Raw genomic sequence first — 19,970 nt, forward strand, 5'->3', positions numbered from 1 at the left:
TAGGGTCATAGCTGGTCCTCATAATTACAGGAGTCATAGCATCTTCATGGTCTTGTCATCATGATTTTGGCCCTTGGCAACCAGTGTGATTTATAACAGTTAATTGTCCCAAGTCATGTGATTGCCATTTTGGAGTGTCACAGCTGACTTCCAACAAAGTCAATGAGGCCAGTAAGTCACAAGTCACAGTGATATGACACCTCACCTAATGACTCTAGTGGAATTGATGTTGTAAGTCAGGTGTGGTCACATCATGTTTCATTTAATGATCATGTCGCTTAGCAATGGAGTTGCTGGACCCAATTGCCATTACCTGTACTGTTAGCATGATGTGCTTGAAAGCATGAGAAAAGAGGGGGGGAGGGAAAGTAAGATTAATTTAGAATAATAACCTTTCATTTCATTTCATTTTCTGAAAGAAGATCTGCCAACATTTCTGACTCTCAGCTCTTCTCAGATGGAATGTCCCTCATTATAAGTGCATTTGTTTCCAATAATCTCCCATGGCAACATTCCAAGAGAAGAAATAGGCAATAAAGCTTCATTCCATACTGATAGATACCAAGATGAAAAAAGGACTTGGGGAAATTTTCTCAAAGACAGGGGAATGGTTTGATCTAGTGGTTAAGGCTCCAGGTTAGAAACCAAGAGACTGTGAGTTCTAGTCCCATCTTAGACATGAAAGCCTGCTTGATGACTCTGGGGCCAGTCATTCTCTCTCAGCCCAACCTACCTCACAAGGTTGTTGTTATGGGGAAAATTGGAGGAGGAAGGAGTATTGGGTATGTTTGCTTCTTATAAAATTAATAAAGGCAGAATAAAAAAACTAAAAAAAATGTTACTTTTTTCTAACCCCACTGAAAAATATGAAAGATGAAGAGCATAATAGAGTTTGTACATTTCAGGGAAGCTTATGTAGTGGTGGAAACTGTAATTTTTATGAATTTGGGTAATTATACGTTGAAAATATGCTAAATATAGTATAGACAAGGGGTTTCCATCTTTGGCAACTTTAAGGCTTGTGGCCAGGGAATTCTGGGAGTTGAAGTCCACAAGTCTTAAAGTTGCCAAGGTTGGACTTGTCTACACCAAATGTGTAAATAGAGATACTACTTCAACAATAACTTGTTTTTCCTTCCTTCCTTTGGGCAAAATCAGGCCTGTGGCAAAGATTACCTGTGTTGATGCTCTGGATGTTTCTTAAAACCAATGATTGTTGCTTATAAATATTCTCACGCTTCAAATCCATAGGCATTTACTCTCAAAAGGCCAAAATAAGCTGCAAATTAAGTATCCATATTGTCCAGATAGACGAAATGATCATCTTCTCTAGCTTTAATAATTTCTAATGCTGATTACATTTAGAGAAATTGAACTATGGCTGAGGTCAGCTAGAAAGATTTATTTATATTTATGAGCAGATACTTGAAGCTGCATTCTAATACTAAATATAAATGCTTCTTTTGCTATACAGATTATATATGCCTCCATGATGTATATGACTAAGAATTATGAGGTCTTTGGTGCTCTCTGAGCTTGGTTGTTTATTTGCAGATGTTTCATTACCCAACTAGGTAACATTGCCAAGCTTGGAGATCAAAGTAACAGCTCATCTTATAGGTATATGTGTCCATCTATCTGAAAAAGTAGTAAGGCAGAGGTTGATAAGATCCTTCATTTCTAGACATTTTGATCTTAGTGAATTTGGTCAAGTGTATTGTGCAGTACTGCTGCCATCGATTCATTCATTCGTTCTGGTGTTCTGGGTTGTAGCAGTGCATATGTGCTTCTCTGAATAATGTTCTTAACACAGTTGTTCTTGAGATAGATTGGATTCTTTGGTGGAGGAGCAGTTCCGTGGGTTTTTTTACACAGCTGTATTTCTAATTTGCTGCCATTTTCTCTGCTGATGTGGATATTCAGGAAGGATAGTGTGTTGTTGTTTTCTTCTTCCCTTGAGAATCTTATTTCTTTGAAGATGATGTTGATTGTACAAGTGTCTTCTCTAGCTGTTTCTCTTTTATTATGATGAAGTGTCATCCACATACCAGACCCATACTTTTGGTTGAATGGGAATGCTATAGTGTCTAGATGCTGCATTACAGTCTCTGGTATGAGTCCAGAGAGTGGTGATCCCATGGTTGTTCTTCTAATTTGTAGGTTGAAATGTGTTTGAATATTAGTAGATTGGGATGGTAGTTGGGTTGTTGGTTCGATCTCCGAGCTTGGCGATTTGGCTGCAAATGTTTCATCTCCATTCAGGGAGGGGACATCTTCAGTGTACTTTGAATTGTGCACAATTCATAGTGCACTGAAGATGCCCCCTCGAATGGAGATGAAATGTTTACAGCCAAATTGCCAAGCTTGGTGATCAAACCAACAGCCCAACTCATAGGTATATGTGTCCATCTATCTGAAAAAGTAGTAAGGCAGAGGTTGATAAGATCCATGATTTCTGGGCATTTTGATCTTAGTGAATTTGGTCAAGTGTGTTGTGCAGTACTGCTGCCATGGATTCATTCATTTGTTCTGGGTCCATGGATGTAAAGAGTGCTGTGACATTGAAAGAAATCATACTCTTATCTTCCATTATTAGGTCTTTATTATTATGGAGACAGTGTAGTGCAGAGAATATTTGCTTCCCTCTATGAGATATTCAAGTGTTTCTTTTGTAAATTCTTTAGTTGTTTTGTGTATGATAAGAATTACCAAATAACCTTATTATTTTCCAGTGCATTTCTAATTCTACATTGTTCTCCTTTTACTTAACCCTTTTTATAACATAGTTTTTTTCTTTATATTTTTAGAGTTCACTCCGAGATCAGTGGAAGAATTGCCTCCTCCCCCCAAAATAGACAAATACAAGCTTGCAAGATTTTTAGCTGATAAAGCCATCAGGGTATATTTAGTAGCAAAAGTTTTGAAATAGTATTTGTATTGTAGCATGTCTAGCTCATTTTTGGAATTAAACCATTTAAAAATATTCCACAAAATACTAAGTACAGCACTACTGTTCCTGAAATAAGAAAAAAAAAAGGGAAAATATTACACTGAACAAATAGAGGCAAAAGTGAGAATAGGTTTGGCATCTGTTTAAAAATACAGCTCAATAATTTTTCACACTCAGTGTAATGTCTATATTTTTTCATTCTTCCAAAAGGTTCTTAAAAGCTGGGATCATGCCAATATTTTTTTCTTCACCGATTTTAAAGTGATTTGAAAAGGAATTTTTCAGTGCATTTTCCCAAGTTTTCAGATGTGTCAAATGTCTGCAAGATCTTCTAATTAATTCAGAGATGGCAATGGGAGAAAAAGAATAATATCTGTATATCTGTATATCTGTTGTAGGATGGTTCAATGTTCAAAATTCTTCAAGTTTGCTCTCTTGACCCCAGAAAACTGCTATTATGTGTTGGTGAGGTGGTGTCTGAGCCAGTCTAGTTTGGCTTTGAGATCTCATTCTTCAGTGACTCCCTTCAGTGCTTTGCTGAGTTCAGGGTGTCATGGTTCCGACAGAGACTCAGAAGTAGTTTTGAAAAGATCTAAATGTCCTAAGTATCAAATGATACCATTGGGAAATCATGTCAGTATGTCCATTCTCCTATACACAAATAGGAGATTTTAGCTTTCCTTGGCCTGCTTTTTCTCTTAGTTTTTTGCTGATTGCAAGTGGAACATGAGAGGGAAAGTACCCATGCCAGATCTGCTTCTAATAATGTCAAAGACACAGAAGCCCTACTGTAGGCTTCCTAGTCAGGGTGGGATTCTTCCTTATCCAGACAAGATTCCTCTGTGTATATTGCCATGATGATTTGGGGACAAGAGTATCATGGCATATGCAGCTCTGCCCTCTGCCACAATACAGAAGAACTCAAGCATGTTTGTTTCCTGATTATTATCTGTAAAAGTTGCATGCAGCTCAGAAAAGGGAATCGCTGACTCTTCTTTCAGGTACTGCTAAAGTATAACTCCTAATATTCCTAATACTGTATGGCCATCAGCTATTGGGAAACTCCACTTAAGCAACTTAGAAGGCCACAGATTCCTCATTCCCTATTATAGTTAGTCCACAGCACCATATGTATTATTATTTTATTTTCTTCAACGGAGCATGGTTTTTTCTCTATTTGTGTTATAAGAAACAGAGTCCTTCCCACTCACCATACATAATATCTTATTTTCAGTGATGACTCTCAAGTACTATATTTTCCCTCCACCTTTATGATTATCAGTCAGTCAAACCAGCTTGCTACTTTTTTCAGTCCCCTCTAATATTTTTCCACTTGAGGGCCATGACCTCATTCATTTCACATGAGACCATCTCTGGTTTTGAAAATTGCTTTGTGTCTCGGAACCAATAGAAATTCTTGTTTGTGAACTACATTTTTGTTGTTGTCTTTTTTGAGTCCTCATTCTGATAGTTTTTCATGTGCTGAGATCAGGGAAAGAGAAGAGGATATCTACCATCACAAAACTTTTGTATCTATCACCTGTTTGAGAGGCTGCCATGGAGCCCATCTTTTGTACATGTTTATTCATACTTTCACACAAATACATGGCATAAAATGCATAATATAGTTGCACACATATAGAGCCAGCAACACTAATAACAAGATGATGCTGATGGCTCCCAACCTGGAGGTTGACAGGATTTAAATTGGAGTCATGAGTGGCTCAACATCCTTGGAGACAGTCCCAGGGATGTCCAACTGTTGCTACTAAAAGGTTATTTTTATACAACAGGAGGTAAATTATTAACCATCTCACTGGGAGTAATTTTATTAGGTTTAATTTTAATTAAATGTACATTTTTACAGAAATCAATTTTAATTTTTTTAAAAAGGGAAAACCTTTCTCAAATTAGGTTTTCGTCCTGGCCTACTATTTGGCTTGGATAAGCTATCCAAGTCCAATGGAGCCTTCAGCCAGTTTAGAACAACATTAATTTGCTTGGAAGCATTGAGGGCAATACAGTGATGGCAGAGAATCTGCACAGTATGGTAAAAAAATGTTAAGATGCCAGCCAGTGCAATCAAAGCTTTGTAGTTTTTTTGTGCATTGCAGTTTATTTTTGAGAAAGACTTTTTAAAAAATTAGTTAGATACAAAGATGAAGAACATATCATTGCAGACATTTAGTTATACAAAGATGAAGAACATATCATTGCAGACATTTAGTTTGATTATTACTTTATGTTAACATTGGCTCTGAAACCCATTTCTTTATGATTTCAGGAAAGGAGAATTTTTACCATCTGTGGTCCTTACCCAGTAATCCGCTCTTCTTTAAGAAAGAGAGGATGGGTGGAAAGAAAGAATATTCTTAAATTTGACATTCAGAACCATAAAGATGAAGGGACTGAAGTAGAATGTGACAACGGTGTTAAGAATGGTAACAGATCTTTTAACCATGGTTTCTTTCTTGCTTTTTATTTGCTTAGAAATGTATAATAGTTGGCTTGAATGAGAAATACATTTTTCTACTCTACTTTTAGGGTTGGTAAACTTTAATGACAAACCATACTTAATGAGTAGTCCTTAATGGTACTACATCTACATGGAGGAAAGTAAGTAGTGGGGTACCACAAGGTTCTATCTTAGGCCCCGTACTTTTCAATATCTTCATAAATGACTTAGATGAGGGAATAGAAGGGGATCTTATCAAATTTGCAGATGACTCTAACCTGGCAGGAATAGCCAACACCCCAGAATACAAGGATCCAAAAAGATCTTGAAGAACTTGAACAATGGGCCCTGATAGAATTGAACAATAGGCCCTATCGAATAAAATGATATTTAATGTGGAGAAAAGCAAGATCTTACACCTGGGCAGGAAAAACCAAAGATATAAGTAGAGATTAGGTGAAACCTGGCTCAAAAACAGTAACTGTGAGAGGGACCTTGGAGTTGTAATGATCACTTAACAGGGAATTAAGGAGAAACTTCCTAACAGTGAGGACACTAGATGACCTCCAAGGTCCCTTCCAACTTTACTACTATTACTAACATTACTTTAGACATTGTGGGTGCTTCATTACTCGAGGTTTTTAAGAGGAGACTGGACAGCCACTTGTCTGAAATGATATAGGGACTCCTGCTTGAGCAGAGGCTGGACTAGAAGACCTCCAAGGTCCCTTCCAGCTCTATTCTGATTGATTAATTAATGCAGATAATTCTCATGGATGTATGAATTATTTGAGATTTATATTATGTCCATATACTTTTTCAGATACATTTCTCTCTTTGCCCTAAGAAGCCAAAAAATTGCTAGTTTCTTATTTAGTGTTCTCCCTTGATGATAACTTTACCAATTACGAGGTTATAGAATGCTCTTAATTGATCTGATTGGTGAAGAGGGAGAAGTACCAGTTCAGGAAATTTGTGAATAAGTGCAACTGTTGGAAAATAAAAGGTTGGTTAAGATCAGCTTAAGCTATAGACAATACACATTGTAAGCTGTTAGTGGAAATGTTTGTTTTTAACCATTTAGTCATGTCTGACTCTTGGTGACTCTATCCTTTAAGCACAGCTTCTTTCAATTGTTGTATAATCAACTTTGCTTCGGATTTGATGTTATCAAACCAGCATGTTCTTTGCTTATCCCTTATTCCCAACATCATTGCCTTCTTCAATGAATTTGTATGCATTAACATGGCCAAAGTAAATCAGACGTAGACTTATGATTTTAGCTTCCAGTGATGTGTCTGGTTTTATACAATTTAATTTCTGTTAGTTACTCTGGTCCATGGTATATGCAATAATTTATGCCAGCACTACAGTTCAAAACAATGGAAATACACTTTATATTTTCCTTTAAATGAAGCCTACTATATCTGGGTTACAAAAATTTAGACAATTATGTACTGGATTCACATTTGCTCCATCTCTTTGCTGCCATTTTTGGCTACAAATATCTATCAAATTTGATTTTCTCCTCCTCAATGTTAAAGCAAGTAATAGCATTCCAATTGGTAAATTTGCCTTTTCATTTTGAAGTTAATGACAGTAAATGATATGGCTTTACAATATAAAACCTAATCAGGGCATTAGGAAAAAGATTTGGTATATGGGGGGTGGTGACAACAAAATTCTGATTATTCTATCTCATGACTTGATTTTTCTAATAACATTTTTGGGAAATATTACTGAAGTGAGGCTTTTTATAGCTTTTTTAACATTAAAAACATTTAACATATACTTCAATGTTCTATTATAGCTAACCTTATTTGAATCTTACATATTTTTTAATTCATAGCAATAATGTATTTTCAATATGCTTTGCTTCAGCCTATTTAACTTTTTATATTTTCTTTTTAAGAAAGCAAGACTGTATTGCATGAAGAAGAACGTCATTTAAACCATTCAAATGACATCCATGATATAATGGTAAGATTATAGAGATAATCATGTTATAGTAAGTTTTAGGATTTTTGTTGGTACAGAAAACAGATTCTCAGCCCCATTAATCTATGTCACAGCAGAGGAAAAACAATATATTTATTGGTTTCAGGCTAATTCATCATGGTAATCTAATTCAGTTCATCAGCAAATCACATGTATTTTAGTGATTTCATCCTGATACTTTATATAGCTCCTATGGGCTACTTCAAATGAACAGTTCTTCATATTTCTACAGAAAAGATGTTGGGTAGTTATTCTGCCTTTCCCTTGAAGTGGATTTTTCAGCATGGAAAAATGAGGGAAAAAGTAGAGGGAAAGATGATTCAGTAGGGTTATTAATGGAAAATCACACTGTAGGACCTGTGAATAATTCTATTAATGCTGTAAAGTAGAGCAATTGCACAATAAAAGGTTGGCTTGGAAGTTTTTCATGAGAATTAAACAGTTTGGGACCAGGTCATTACAACACTGTTAGCATCTGTAAAATCTACCACAGCTTTAAGATAAATATCTGAATCCTGTTCTATGGTCTTCCATGTAAGAGGGAACCATTGAATATCATGGATCCAATTGCACCAGATACAAAAATGCAAGCAGAATTTTTATCTCTCCCTCACTTAAGTTTGATTTGTTTCACTGGCCTTATCTCTATCCAGTTTTGTACAGATAAAACAGGAATCTTTTTGGCTGAAATTATGTAGCAGTTACATACTTTATTCTGTCTCAGTAGACTAATATTTTTTCACAGCATCCAAGACACCCAATATATGAGCCAAAAGTACAGTTATATTAATCATATGTTTAAATCTGCACATGCAAGTCATCTACTTTTTATTTTGGCAGAATCCTGATGTGAGATATTTTCCCCAGCCAGATTGGAGGCTCCAATTTTCTGATAAAAATAATTCCATTCTCTTTTGTGTCTTAACAATGGTTAATTACTGTAAATTATATCTTTAAAGGTGAATTGAAGTCTTCGGGTGATCTTCTGAGTTATATGTCTCTAATATAGTCCCATATTCTGCAATTGGCCAAGACTCATGGATTATATGGAAATCTGCTATAGTTTTATAAAAGACATTTCACACAACAGTAACATAGCCACCATTCCCATCTCCCAATTCTGCCCATAATGCTTACATTATTGTCCTGGCTTCTAAGGATCTTCTTGAATTGATTAGTAGTTCTTCCTTGTCCCCAGCTGGTGGAACACAAAAATGGACATCACCACCACCGCCACTCTATTCCTGCAACCCTTTCATTACCTCATCAAGTTTATTTTCAATGAGGGTAGAGGCATCTACCTATTGTTGAGAGATTAGTAGATTCATCAGAATGTCCTTCTGATTGCCCTAAAATGCAACTCCTTACTCTGCAGTTCTAGAAGAAATACTAGCAAGTAACTGGACCACATTTTCTCTGTAGTATGATCTGAAGTGATTATTTTTCGAGTTCATTGGCTCAGCTTGAAAGACTCACAAAAGTTCACCTACATCATAGGAGCACAGGTTTCAAACAGTTGATGCATGTGAATGGGACTAATGATTGATTACCTTTTATGAATGTATTCACCCTTTGATGATTAAAGAGGGTTATAAATTTAACAAAGAAATAAACTGGAGTTATTCTTAGATAATCATAATGTTTGCAGCCTAGGAATCAATATGTATTGATTTGAAGACCAAGCTCTATGGTGAATCTGACTCTAATCCTGATTTCAATCAATTCAATTTTCCACTTTCCATGTTGTTTTTCTTGTAATTTGAATGTCTCTTTCTATTAATTTTCCATGCTTTATTGTTCTGTGTAACAATTATAGCCTTGGATCCTCATGGAACTTCTCGTTCCTTAGTTACTGCACAACAGGAATTCCTATAAAATGAAGTGAAGGTGTTGCTTCAATTTGTTCAATTCAGAGATGGGTTATCAAAGAGTATTGGATGAAGTGGATAATATTTTCCGTATGGAAACATAACACAGTCTTCTTTGGGCCAGTCTAGATTGATAAGAAATGAAGAAACATCTTTTTATTGGACTACTAAAAAGGATGCAGTTGATTACTACACTCTCCATATTGATCAAATGTTGAACCATTATTCAAAAACTGGCTCTTTTACAACCAAAGTAAGTACGTAAATAGTGACAAGGATAACATATCAGTAAATGTTTAACACATATTTTAGCTTAGTAAGGTTGATTCATTTCCAGAATAATGAAAGCAACTTTCCCAATAAATTCATTTAAATCCTAACTGATAGAATATTAAACTAGAGCAAGACTGTGGAGCCATAGATTCCTAAAATGATATACAAATTAGTGTGACACTCTCATGAGTTGTGAAAATAACCATGAAAGAGGAGAAAGGTCTGTAGTCAAGGCAACAACCAGACAAGAGAACTCCCAGCCCAAAGCATGAATGGTACTTGAGATAGCACCTCAAACTGGTCCCTCTATAGTTCTCTTTAGGATAAAGGCAGGAAGGGAACAGACACTTTCAGGGTTGCAAGATTCAGTTATAACCCTATAATAAAAGTTCTTTTATTTTTCATGAATTTGCTGTAGAAGATTGGTTTCCCTTGCACAGATGGTAGACACCCTTATGCACCTAAATAAATCTAATGTCATTGGTGTAAGGATTAGGCCCTATCCAATAAAATGAAATTTAATTTAGAGAAAAGTAAGGTTTTACACTTAAACAAGAAAAACCAAATGTACAAATACAGACCAGGTGAAACCTGGTTCAAAAGCAGTAACTATGAGAGGGATCTTGGAGTACTAGTGGACAATCACTTAAATATCAGCCAGCAATGTGCCACAGTAGCCAAAAATGCTAATGGAATCCTTGGTTGCCTAAACAGAGGGATAGACTCAAGATCACATGAAGTATTACTACCACTTTATAAAAACTTAGTAAGACCATATCTAGAATATTGCATCCAGTTTTGATCACACACATTATAAAAAAGATGTTGAGTGCAGAGAAAAGCAACAAAGATGTTTAGGGGGCTTGGAGACTAAAATATATGAAGAATGGTTGCAGGAATTGGGTATGGCTAGTCTAGAGAAAAAGAAGGACTGAGATGATGTGATAGCAGTGTTCCAATATTTGAGGGGCTGCCACAAAGAGAGTCAGCCTATTTTCCAAAGCACCAGAAGGCAAACAAGAAACAATGGATGGAAACTAATAAAGGAGAGAAGCAACCTAGAACTAAGGAGAACTTTCATAACAGTGAGAACAATTAACCAGTGGAATAGCTTGCCTTCAGAAGTTGTGGGTGCTTCATCACTGGAGGCTTTTATATGTCACTAGGTAAAATACATATAGAAAAAATTGATAGCCTTTCTCCCTATAAATTGCATATGACTCCTTAAGAGTTGGGTTTGAATTTATGCATTATTGGAAAGTCTTTCAAAAATCATTTATTTATTTAGGTATGTATGTATGTAAGTATGTATGTATGTACTGTATTTATCAATGAGCAATCTTACTGACTGACAGTACTTTTGTTTTGATGAACATAATTTCTCTCATGTTGTCCATCAAACCAAAAGCATGTAAGAAAGATGCAGAGAAAAACAAGCAAACAATACCTCCCAGTAGGATTAGCCAGCAAACAGCTTAACCTGGTATCAGAAATGATTGTAAAAAAGGTTATGGCTGCCAACTTGTTCTTTTTGTTTACTCCCTGTGGATGTTCCTGTCTAGCACAGAGGCCAGATGGGAAAAAAAGGTGTGAGGACTGCAAATTTGAAATTGCTTTTACAGAATTTCTTAACAACAGAGTAAAAAATGAGATTTCCCCCTTGAGGTTTAACTTGTCAACAATGTTGTTTAGTTATAAATATTTTAATTAATCCTGGAGGCAAAGATGGGTTTAAAGAGGGCCAGAGTTGCAAATTACAATGCATCTATGATTGGAAAAAGCAGCCTGGCGTTTCATTGGATGTAACAACTCATATGCCTAGTGAAGTCAGTGAGATCCTTAAGGTATAACTATGAGGTAATGAGGTAGGACTACAATGACAATGAGGTTTTGAAAAAACAAGGAGGCAGTTATTCCACAGTATCTTTCAAGGAATTACTTTCTTTAGCTTTCACAGAGCTCTGCTTAGCTTCCAATATCTTTTCCTCAACTTACTCAACATTCCTTGGCCTCCAGACCATTCTGTGACTATGCTAACAGTGTAGTTTTTATGGGAAAGTCTTTTTGTAATGGGATAGTTGCCTAATTTGATACTGGAGCCAAAGCTTTATTTTTCCTGAGAAGATATATTTGGCTTAGGGGATTTAATTGGCCCTACAACACCTACAGCATGCTGGCAAATCTTGAGCTTGACATCACTGTGGTATTTAGTTTTGTGGATGTATTCCTCCCAGTTGATAGAGTTAAAATATTTTTTGGAATTGAATAATCTGCTTGCTATAACATCAAGCTTGTAAGCAACTGTTGGGCAATATTATGTCTATGCTTGATTGGCAACAATTTCCCAAAGTCTCAAGGAAAAGTGACATGTTTACTGAATCAAAGATCTTATGAATGGAAAACAGATGTTCTACCATCACAACAGAAGTTGCCCTTGCATTATCCAAGATATATTACCCATCAAGGAAAGGCTTAGGTAATTTGATCTGATGAAAATAAAAATTTTGTATTGCTGTTTTGAGTACTCTACCATTTCACATAGGTAGCAAGTAGATTTGTCCATTAGTTGTCATCTACAACAGATGCCAGAATCCATTGCAAGCTTGGGACTTCCGGTGGTTAGTGTCGATGATGGCGGCTACATTCTAGCCGTCCTCCTGGGATGGCGTCAGAACCGCGGAGCACAGTGGATACCAGCTGTCCCGCGGCTCGAAATCCCCCTCCCGGGCAAAGGGAGGGGGTAGAGAATTACACGAATAGAGGTAGAGCCTCTTAACCCCCCCAGGACTTTTCTTTTTTGGGAGTGGAAAGAGAGCTCCCTTGGAGTTCATGTTGCCTCCGCCTCCCAGCTGTTTTTGTTTCTTCGGAAACAAAGTGAAACGCCGCTACCATCTCCGCGCCTAAAGTGATCGGGTGAGTGATTTTTAAAGCGGACAGAGCTGGTTAAAGGATTCTACTTATTGAGTTTTATTTGCTTTTTAGTTTACGTTGATTTCTTCTTCTTTTGTTCTTTGCTGGTGTGGAGAGTGAAAGTAAAATGGCGATTTGAAAGTGCTTTTTTTTCTTTTCTGGAAAGAAGCGAGTTAAACGGAATGTAATGGACTATATAGTTCTTTCTTTTTTAAACTTTCTAAACTTTTTTCTGAAAGTGGTTTTGTGGTTTTGAAGTTTCTTTTGGACTCTCCTTTGTTTGTTTTTTTTAATTTTTGAGGATTTTAGTACTTTTTTTTTAAGAAGGAAGAAAGAGGGAACAAGATTTTTTAAAAAATGGCTTCAAAGAGGCAAGCAGCTTCTACAGTTCCTAAGATGGCTTCTTCTCCTGCAATCTTACCAGTACAACAACCTAAAGCTACACCACCATCTTCTCCTCCTTTGCCAGTATTATCTGTACAAGATATGAAAGATATAATGGGAAATGCTGTATCCCAAATCAGAGAGGAAATGAAGGAGCTTCTAGATCAGAATAAATCTGAAATTAGAGGGGAAATGAAGGAGCTTTTAGATCAGAACAAAACTCAAATTAGAGGAGAAATGAAGAACCTCTTAGAGCAGAATAACACTATTTTGAGGCAAGATATAGTTATGGCTCTATCAGGACTGGCTTCTGTGGTTGAGAAGCTTGATTCTAGAGTGGAAGAGGTCGCAGACAAAGTTGATATCCTGGAAGATAAATTTGAAGGTATGGAAAAAAAGATGGAAATTTCACAAGATGATATTGCTATGTCTCAGTACAGGGAAATGGAATATGCCCTAAGAATCAGGGGTTTGAAAGAGGACATGAATCAAGATTTGACAGAAATTGTGGTTAATGACCTTGCCGCTGTTTTGAATAGGGAGAAAGATGGATTACGTAGAGAAGTGGAAAAAATTTACAGAGTTAACTCCTGGGTCGCAAAACAGAAGAACTTACCAAGAGATGTGGTGATTTATTTTGCAAAGAGATCTCTGCGCAATGAAATTATACAAGCTTTTTACAATAAGAGGTTCCAGATTGCTGCTCAAGATGTTATCATTTTAAAGGAAATCCCATCTAAAATTCTAAGAAATAGAAAAGACTTTGCTTTTTTAGCTAATGAACTTAAAACAAGAATGATGCCATTCAGATGGGAGATTCTGATGGGTATTGTTTTGAGCCATGCGGGGACGCGTTATAGACTTAACACAATCACTAAAGGAAAGGAGTTTTATACTTTGGTCCTGGGAGCAGGCTCATCGTCATCTATGATGCAGAAAGTTCTGGATGGTAAAGAGGCAGAACAGCAGTCTGAAGGATTAGGTGTGATGGTTGCTGGAAAGTTACAGACGGAATGGTTGCGACAAACAGAGATCAAAGAGCAAAGAATGACCCGTGCAGCACATAGACACAAGGAAAAGGAACAACAAAAGAAAGAAGTTAAAGAATCTCTTCAAGAAAGTGTTTCATTGCCGGTGGGAGAAGCAAGACCCAAGAGTTCTGCAACACATTCTTCAATGGCAGATCTTCAGGCAGTCTTCTCCAGGCTTCTGGTTAAGGGAGATGGTAAAGCTCCTGACTTGGAATGCTAATGGCCTCAATTCCCCGCAAAAGAGAAAGAAAATCTTTCATTACTTAAAGCAACATAATAATGATATTATTTGTTTGCAGGAAACACATATTTTACTTAAAGATCAAAAATATTTAGTCAATGCTCGTTTGGGATCTCATTTTGTATCTTCTGCTCCTGGGAAAAAAGGGGGTGTAGTCATTTATGTTAAGCAAAACTTATCAGCCCGTTTGGTAGAATCTGATCTTCAAGGGAGATATGTTATGATTGAAGTTGGTTTATATGGTAAGAAAATACTTATAGTGGGACTGTATGCACCAAACCAACAACAGGAACAATTTTATAGATTGTTGCATCAGAAACTAACTTTGTTGGATTATAGATCTGTGATATTAATGGGAGATTGGAATGGTGTGTTAGATATACAAAGAGATAAAAAAGGATCTTCCACTTTTTTCAAACAAGCTAAACTACCCAAAGCTTTTTTTGATTTGAAAGAGGACTGGGAGTTGCGAGACTACTGGCGTGAACGCAACCAGGAGGAGAGAGACTTTACTTTCTTTTCAGACAGACATCAATCCTTTTCAAGAATTGACTTTTTTTTTATTACAACTGATTTATATTTCAGGGCAATGTAAATGTAAAAATTTTTCCTAGGACGTTGACGGATCACAGTCCAGTTTGGATAGAGTTGGTTAATGAAAAAGAGGAGAGGAGATCGTGGAGGGTGAATGAGAATTTATTTAGACAAGAAAAGAATATTCAAAAATTAAAGGAGCATCTAAAGGATTATTTTGTTTTAAATATGCATAAGGGAACTTCAATGTCTATGGTATGGGATGCAGGTAAAGCCTTCATGCAAGGGATTTTGATACAAATGAATAATGCTCATAGACAGAAGCAGATTCAGAAACGTAAGGAATTGGAAAATGAGATTAAATTAAAAGAAAAAACTTTGATTTTAAATCCTACAGATGAGAAGGCTAAAGAATCTATAAAATTGCTCAAAACACAATTTAATATGTTGATGGCTGATCAAACCGCAACTAACTTATTGTATATGAAACAAAATACATTTTGCAATGCCAATAAACCAGGGAGATGGTTGGCTTACCAATTGAGAAAGAAACAGAGACAGAGAATTATAGATAAAATAAATTATAATGGTAAATTGGTGTATCAGAAGGAGTTGATTAAGAAATCTTTTTTAGATTATTATCAAAAACTATATAAGAGTACTAATGTACAAACTTTAGATATAAAAAACTATTTGAGTGAAGCCAACTTCCCCAAATTAACAGAAGATCAGAAACAAGAAATTAATGGTTTAATTACTAGTGAGGAAATTGTGACAGTGATTAAGGAATTAAAATTAGGTAAAGCACCGGGTACGGATGGCCTGACATCTATTTATTATAAAACTTTGGTAGAAGAGATGATTCAACCTTTATGTGAGCTTTTTAATAATATATTACAAGGTTTAGAGATTCCTCCGTCATGGGGCAGAGCCTTTATATCTTTAATTCCAAAAGAAGATCAAGATCTTACTTTACCAAAGAATTATAGACCTATATCTCTTTTAAATGTAGATTATTTTTGCAAAAATCTTAGCTAATAGGCTTATGAGGGTTTTGCACCAGCTTATACATAAGGACCAAACGGGTTTTATAACTGGTAGGTATATGAAGAATAACGTTAGACAAATTATTAACTTACTAGAATACTTAGATAAGAATAACTAAGTTTCTGCAGGACTGATATTTTTAGATGCTGAAAAAGCTTTTGACCAATTGAATTGGCAGTTTATGTTAAGATTAATTGAGGATATGAATTTTGGAGAAAATTTTTTACAAGCTCTTGGTGCTATATATCAAAAACAAACGGCACAACTTATAGTTAATGGGCGTTTGTCAGAGGTTTTTACAATAGAAAAAGGGACAAGACAGGGATGTCCATTGTCACCATTACTGTTTGTTTTAACTTTGGAAATTTTGCTGATTAAAATTCGAGAATCGCAGGAAATAAAAGGAATAGAAGTTAATAAAAAAGAATATAAACTAAGAGCTTTTGCAGATGACTTGGTGGTTACCCTATCTCAACCTACCTATTCTGTAGTAGAGTTATTACAATAGATTTACCAATATGGACGGGTTTCGGGTTTTAAAATTAATAACAATAAGACTAAAATATTACCCAAAAATATGACTAATTTGGATAAGCAGACTCTGGTTAACTTGACAGACTTTGAAGTTGTTGATAAAATAAAATACTTGGGGGTCACTTTATCTGTTTCTAATGTAAAATTGTATAAAAACAATTATGAAAGGTTGTGGGTCAGGGTACAAAGAGATTTGAAAAATTGGGAGAAGCTGCAATTATCTCTTATGGGAAGAATTGCGGCGATTAAAATGAATGTCCTACCAAAGTTTCTCTTTTTATTTCAAATGATACCTATCTTAAAGAATGAGGTTAATTTAAATGAATGGCAGAAAGGTATCAATAAATTTATCTGGGCAGGGAAAAAACCAAGAGTAAAGCTTAAAATTATGCAAGATATTCGTGAGAGAGGTGGACTCAAGGTACCAAATTTGAAATTGTATTATGATGCTGTGGCTTTAACATTAATTAGTGACTGGGTTAATTTAACAAATGTAGAAATACTCCACTTGGAGGGTTGGGATTTACTTTTTGGATGGCATGCCTATTTAATTTTTAATAAAAAAGTTGACCGGGTTTTTAAATCTCATATTATAAGGATTTCTTTACTTCAGGTTTGGAGGAAATATTATAAAAGTGATTTTAAAATACCATTATGGGCTATACCTTGGCATGCGATAGAGGAGATAAGGAGAGGAGTTAAGATGGATAGTGTTTCTTATGCACAATTACTCAGATGGGATGGTAAAAATTGGCAGTTAAAATCTTTGGAAGATTTAGCACATGAAAATATTACATATTCATGGTTTCAGTATAGACAAATAGCGGATAGATGGAAGATAGATCGTAATATGGGCTTGCTTAGAGAAGATGAAAACCTTTTTAAACAAGTAAAAGACCAAAGGCGAACTCATATTAAGAGAATTTACGGGGTGCTAGTAGAACTGGATTCAGAACCAGAACTAATTAAAGAATGTATGATCAAATGGGCACAAAATTTTGGTGAACCAGTTCTACTAGATACTTGGGAAACCATCTGGGTGAGGAATGTTAAATTTACACAAGCCCAGAACTTAAGGGAGAATTTTTACAAAATGTTTTATAGATGGCACCTTGATCCACAAAAAATGTCTCGTATGTATCCTGACTTATAGCCTAAATGTTGGAGATGTGGTTGTTTGGATGCTACTTATTATCATATTTGGTGGTCGTGTAAAAATATAAAAGCTTTTTGGATTAAGATATGGTGGAATATTCAAAGAATTTTTAGAAGGAGGGTAAAATTTACCCCACAATTGTTTTTGTTGGGTATCGTTACTGATTGTGATGCTAATGAGGTTATACTGATGTTAAATTTAATCACAGCCGCAAGGTTGTTAGTAGGGCAATACTGGAAGAAGGAATCTTTGCCTACCTTGCAAGAATGGTTTTTTAAAGTTTCTTATTTGGCGGAAATTGCAAAGATTTCGGCTTTTTTAAAGGATCAATCGCAAGAGAAGTTTTTTGCGGTATGGGAAAAATGGATAGATTTTATACAACATAAGTTGGATATAAAAAAATATTACTTAGTTTTTCAATAACCTATATATAAATTTTAATATTTTATAGATTGTATTTTTTTTCTTCTCTTTCCTTATATTTTTTATTTTTATCTCATCTTATTTTACTTCTTTTTATATATATATATATATATATATATATATATATATATATATATATATCTTTTCTTCTTTCTTTTCTTTTTCATTCCTTTTCTTTTTAAGCATTTTTCTTTTTTAATATTTATGCTTCTTTTTTGTTTTACATATATATTATTGTTAATTATCTTATAAGTTTATGTAATGTATTTAGATATATTTATGGTTTATACTTTTTTAATTTTTTAAAGATTTTTAGAAATTTTAATTAAGCCTATATTCTGCTCTGGGAAGTTTGGGGGGATGGACTGGGAGGGTTGGGGTGGTTGGGTAGGGCTGTTTTTTGTTTTTTGTCCTTTTTTTTCTCTATTTGTAAAAATTTTAAAAATTTTCAATAAAAAAAAAGAATCCATTGCAAGCTTATTATTTTGGAAATTGTATAATTTGATCTTAGAGTTGTCTGCATTGGAGGACTCAAGTTATGAGCAAATTGGAATATTTGAAGTAGAATAGATTAAATCTGAGTTGAAAATTCATAGGTAATATAGGAATGGTGAAAGATGACTTTTTCATGTATGATTTTAGAGTGAGGGATGGAGAACAGTGGGTTAAAAGGGAAGAATAAAATTAATATTACATTATTTTTCATTTGGAGTAATTTAACTATCTGACATAAGAGAGACATATTTCTAGGAGGCCTGAAGATCAGCCTCATAACTTCAGAGGGTTTCAGATGAGCTTGTTGTACTCACACATAAAATGATGGTGGTAGAGAAAAGGAGGCATATAGGGTAATCAGTCTGTGATAGGATATATTTTTGCCATGCTCCTGGTAGCTGATTTATGATGTGTGTGATAAGAATGGACTTACAATTTATGAGCCTGAGGATGTACATAGTGTTTAGTCAACCACAGGTTCTGTTGACTCTTACTTATTTTGGGTTATACATGCTAAGAGGAGGACTGACTGGTTTGATCTAGGACAATGGTTCTTAAATTGGTAGAAATCCAGGGAAAAAATTTGGGCATATTTGGAGGGCAATGAGGCACTTTATAATTTCTTGTTTGTGATTTGGAATGACCATTTGTGCCAAAAACAGAGGTGTATGTATGCGTGTTTGTGTTTATGTGTGTCATGGGAGTAATGACATTATTCAAGACCAGGAAGTGTGGTAATTGAATGGAACCATTTTAAGAACCACTAATCTAAGAAGTAGTGAATATATTTTTGGATAAAGAGCTGGTAATGCTTGTCTTAAAGTACAGTAGGCAGTGGTTCACCTACTACTGAAACAGCTATCACCAGTTACAGTACCATTCAATCATATATTCAGTTCTTTTATTGGCAGGGGAGGGGTTGTGTCTGGGCAACTGCAGATATTCTTGGAGGGCACCAATTTTTTTGACCTTCTTGATCTGGTTCATTGTCTGGTTTGGAGACTGAACCAACCATAATTTTTCTGTTAGATAACCTCCTACAGGGGAGAAAATTGGGGAGTGTTACTATTAAACCTGACTGATTTTTCAGTGGGTTTTTGATTCTACCAATTATGATATCCTACTGGATTTTTCTATAAGTTGGGGCTTTTATTACAGTAGTCTTGTTCCCACTTGCTGGAATAGATTCAAAAAGTAACATTGGATGACAGTGCCTCTAAACCCTGAGAATCCTACTGTGGGATGATTTGTAGTGCTATTATGTGCCTTGCATTATTTAAGATATATATATGAAGTCAATCAGAGCACTCATCAGGAATTTCATCAATATGCTGATTACATTCTCCCCATTCCACAGCACTTTAATTAGGAAAGGCTTGACATGTGTTGAACCTATGTCTAGATGCAATGAAGGTATGGATGATGGGAAATAAAGTAGCTTTGAATTCTTTTTTTTTTTTGTAAAAATTTTTATTTTCAACTTTACAATACATAACAATCTTACAAATACTTCAGATAAAAAATAAAACAAGCTTTGAATTCTTGTGGAGGGTGCGTCTTGGGTATAGAAATTGGGAGGCGGACTACCTGCTCTAAAAGGAATTGCACTTTATTAGAAGCAGAACAGAGTTTGAGGGTTATTCCTAGAGTAATTGTTGTCATTGGAGCCCA

General features: G+C 35.3%; 1 protein-coding gene across 3 annotated transcripts in view; it reads left to right on the top strand.

Annotated features, from left to right (window-relative positions):
• TTLL8 (tubulin tyrosine ligase like 8) overlaps nt 1-19,970 on the top strand; it is a 45,557-nt gene that overhangs the window by 9,274 nt on the left and 16,313 nt on the right. For all 3 annotated transcript variants that reach the window (XM_039337251.1, XM_039337260.1, XM_039337268.1), the window contains 4 exons: nt 2,808-2,899; nt 5,235-5,391; nt 7,318-7,385; nt 9,396-9,524. In XM_039337251.1, the coding sequence (XP_039193185.1) occupies nt 2,808-2,899; nt 5,235-5,391; nt 7,318-7,385; nt 9,396-9,524 (446 nt within the window). The remainder of the gene's footprint in view (nt 1-2,807; nt 2,900-5,234; nt 5,392-7,317; nt 7,386-9,395; nt 9,525-19,970) is intronic.

Source organism: Crotalus tigris, unplaced genomic scaffold (assembly GCF_016545835.1).
Source record: "Crotalus tigris isolate CLP2741 ecotype Arizona unplaced genomic scaffold, ASM1654583v1 scf7180000017549.6302385, whole genome shotgun sequence".
Classification (NCBI taxonomy): Eukaryota; Metazoa; Chordata; class Lepidosauria; order Squamata; family Viperidae; genus Crotalus; species Crotalus tigris.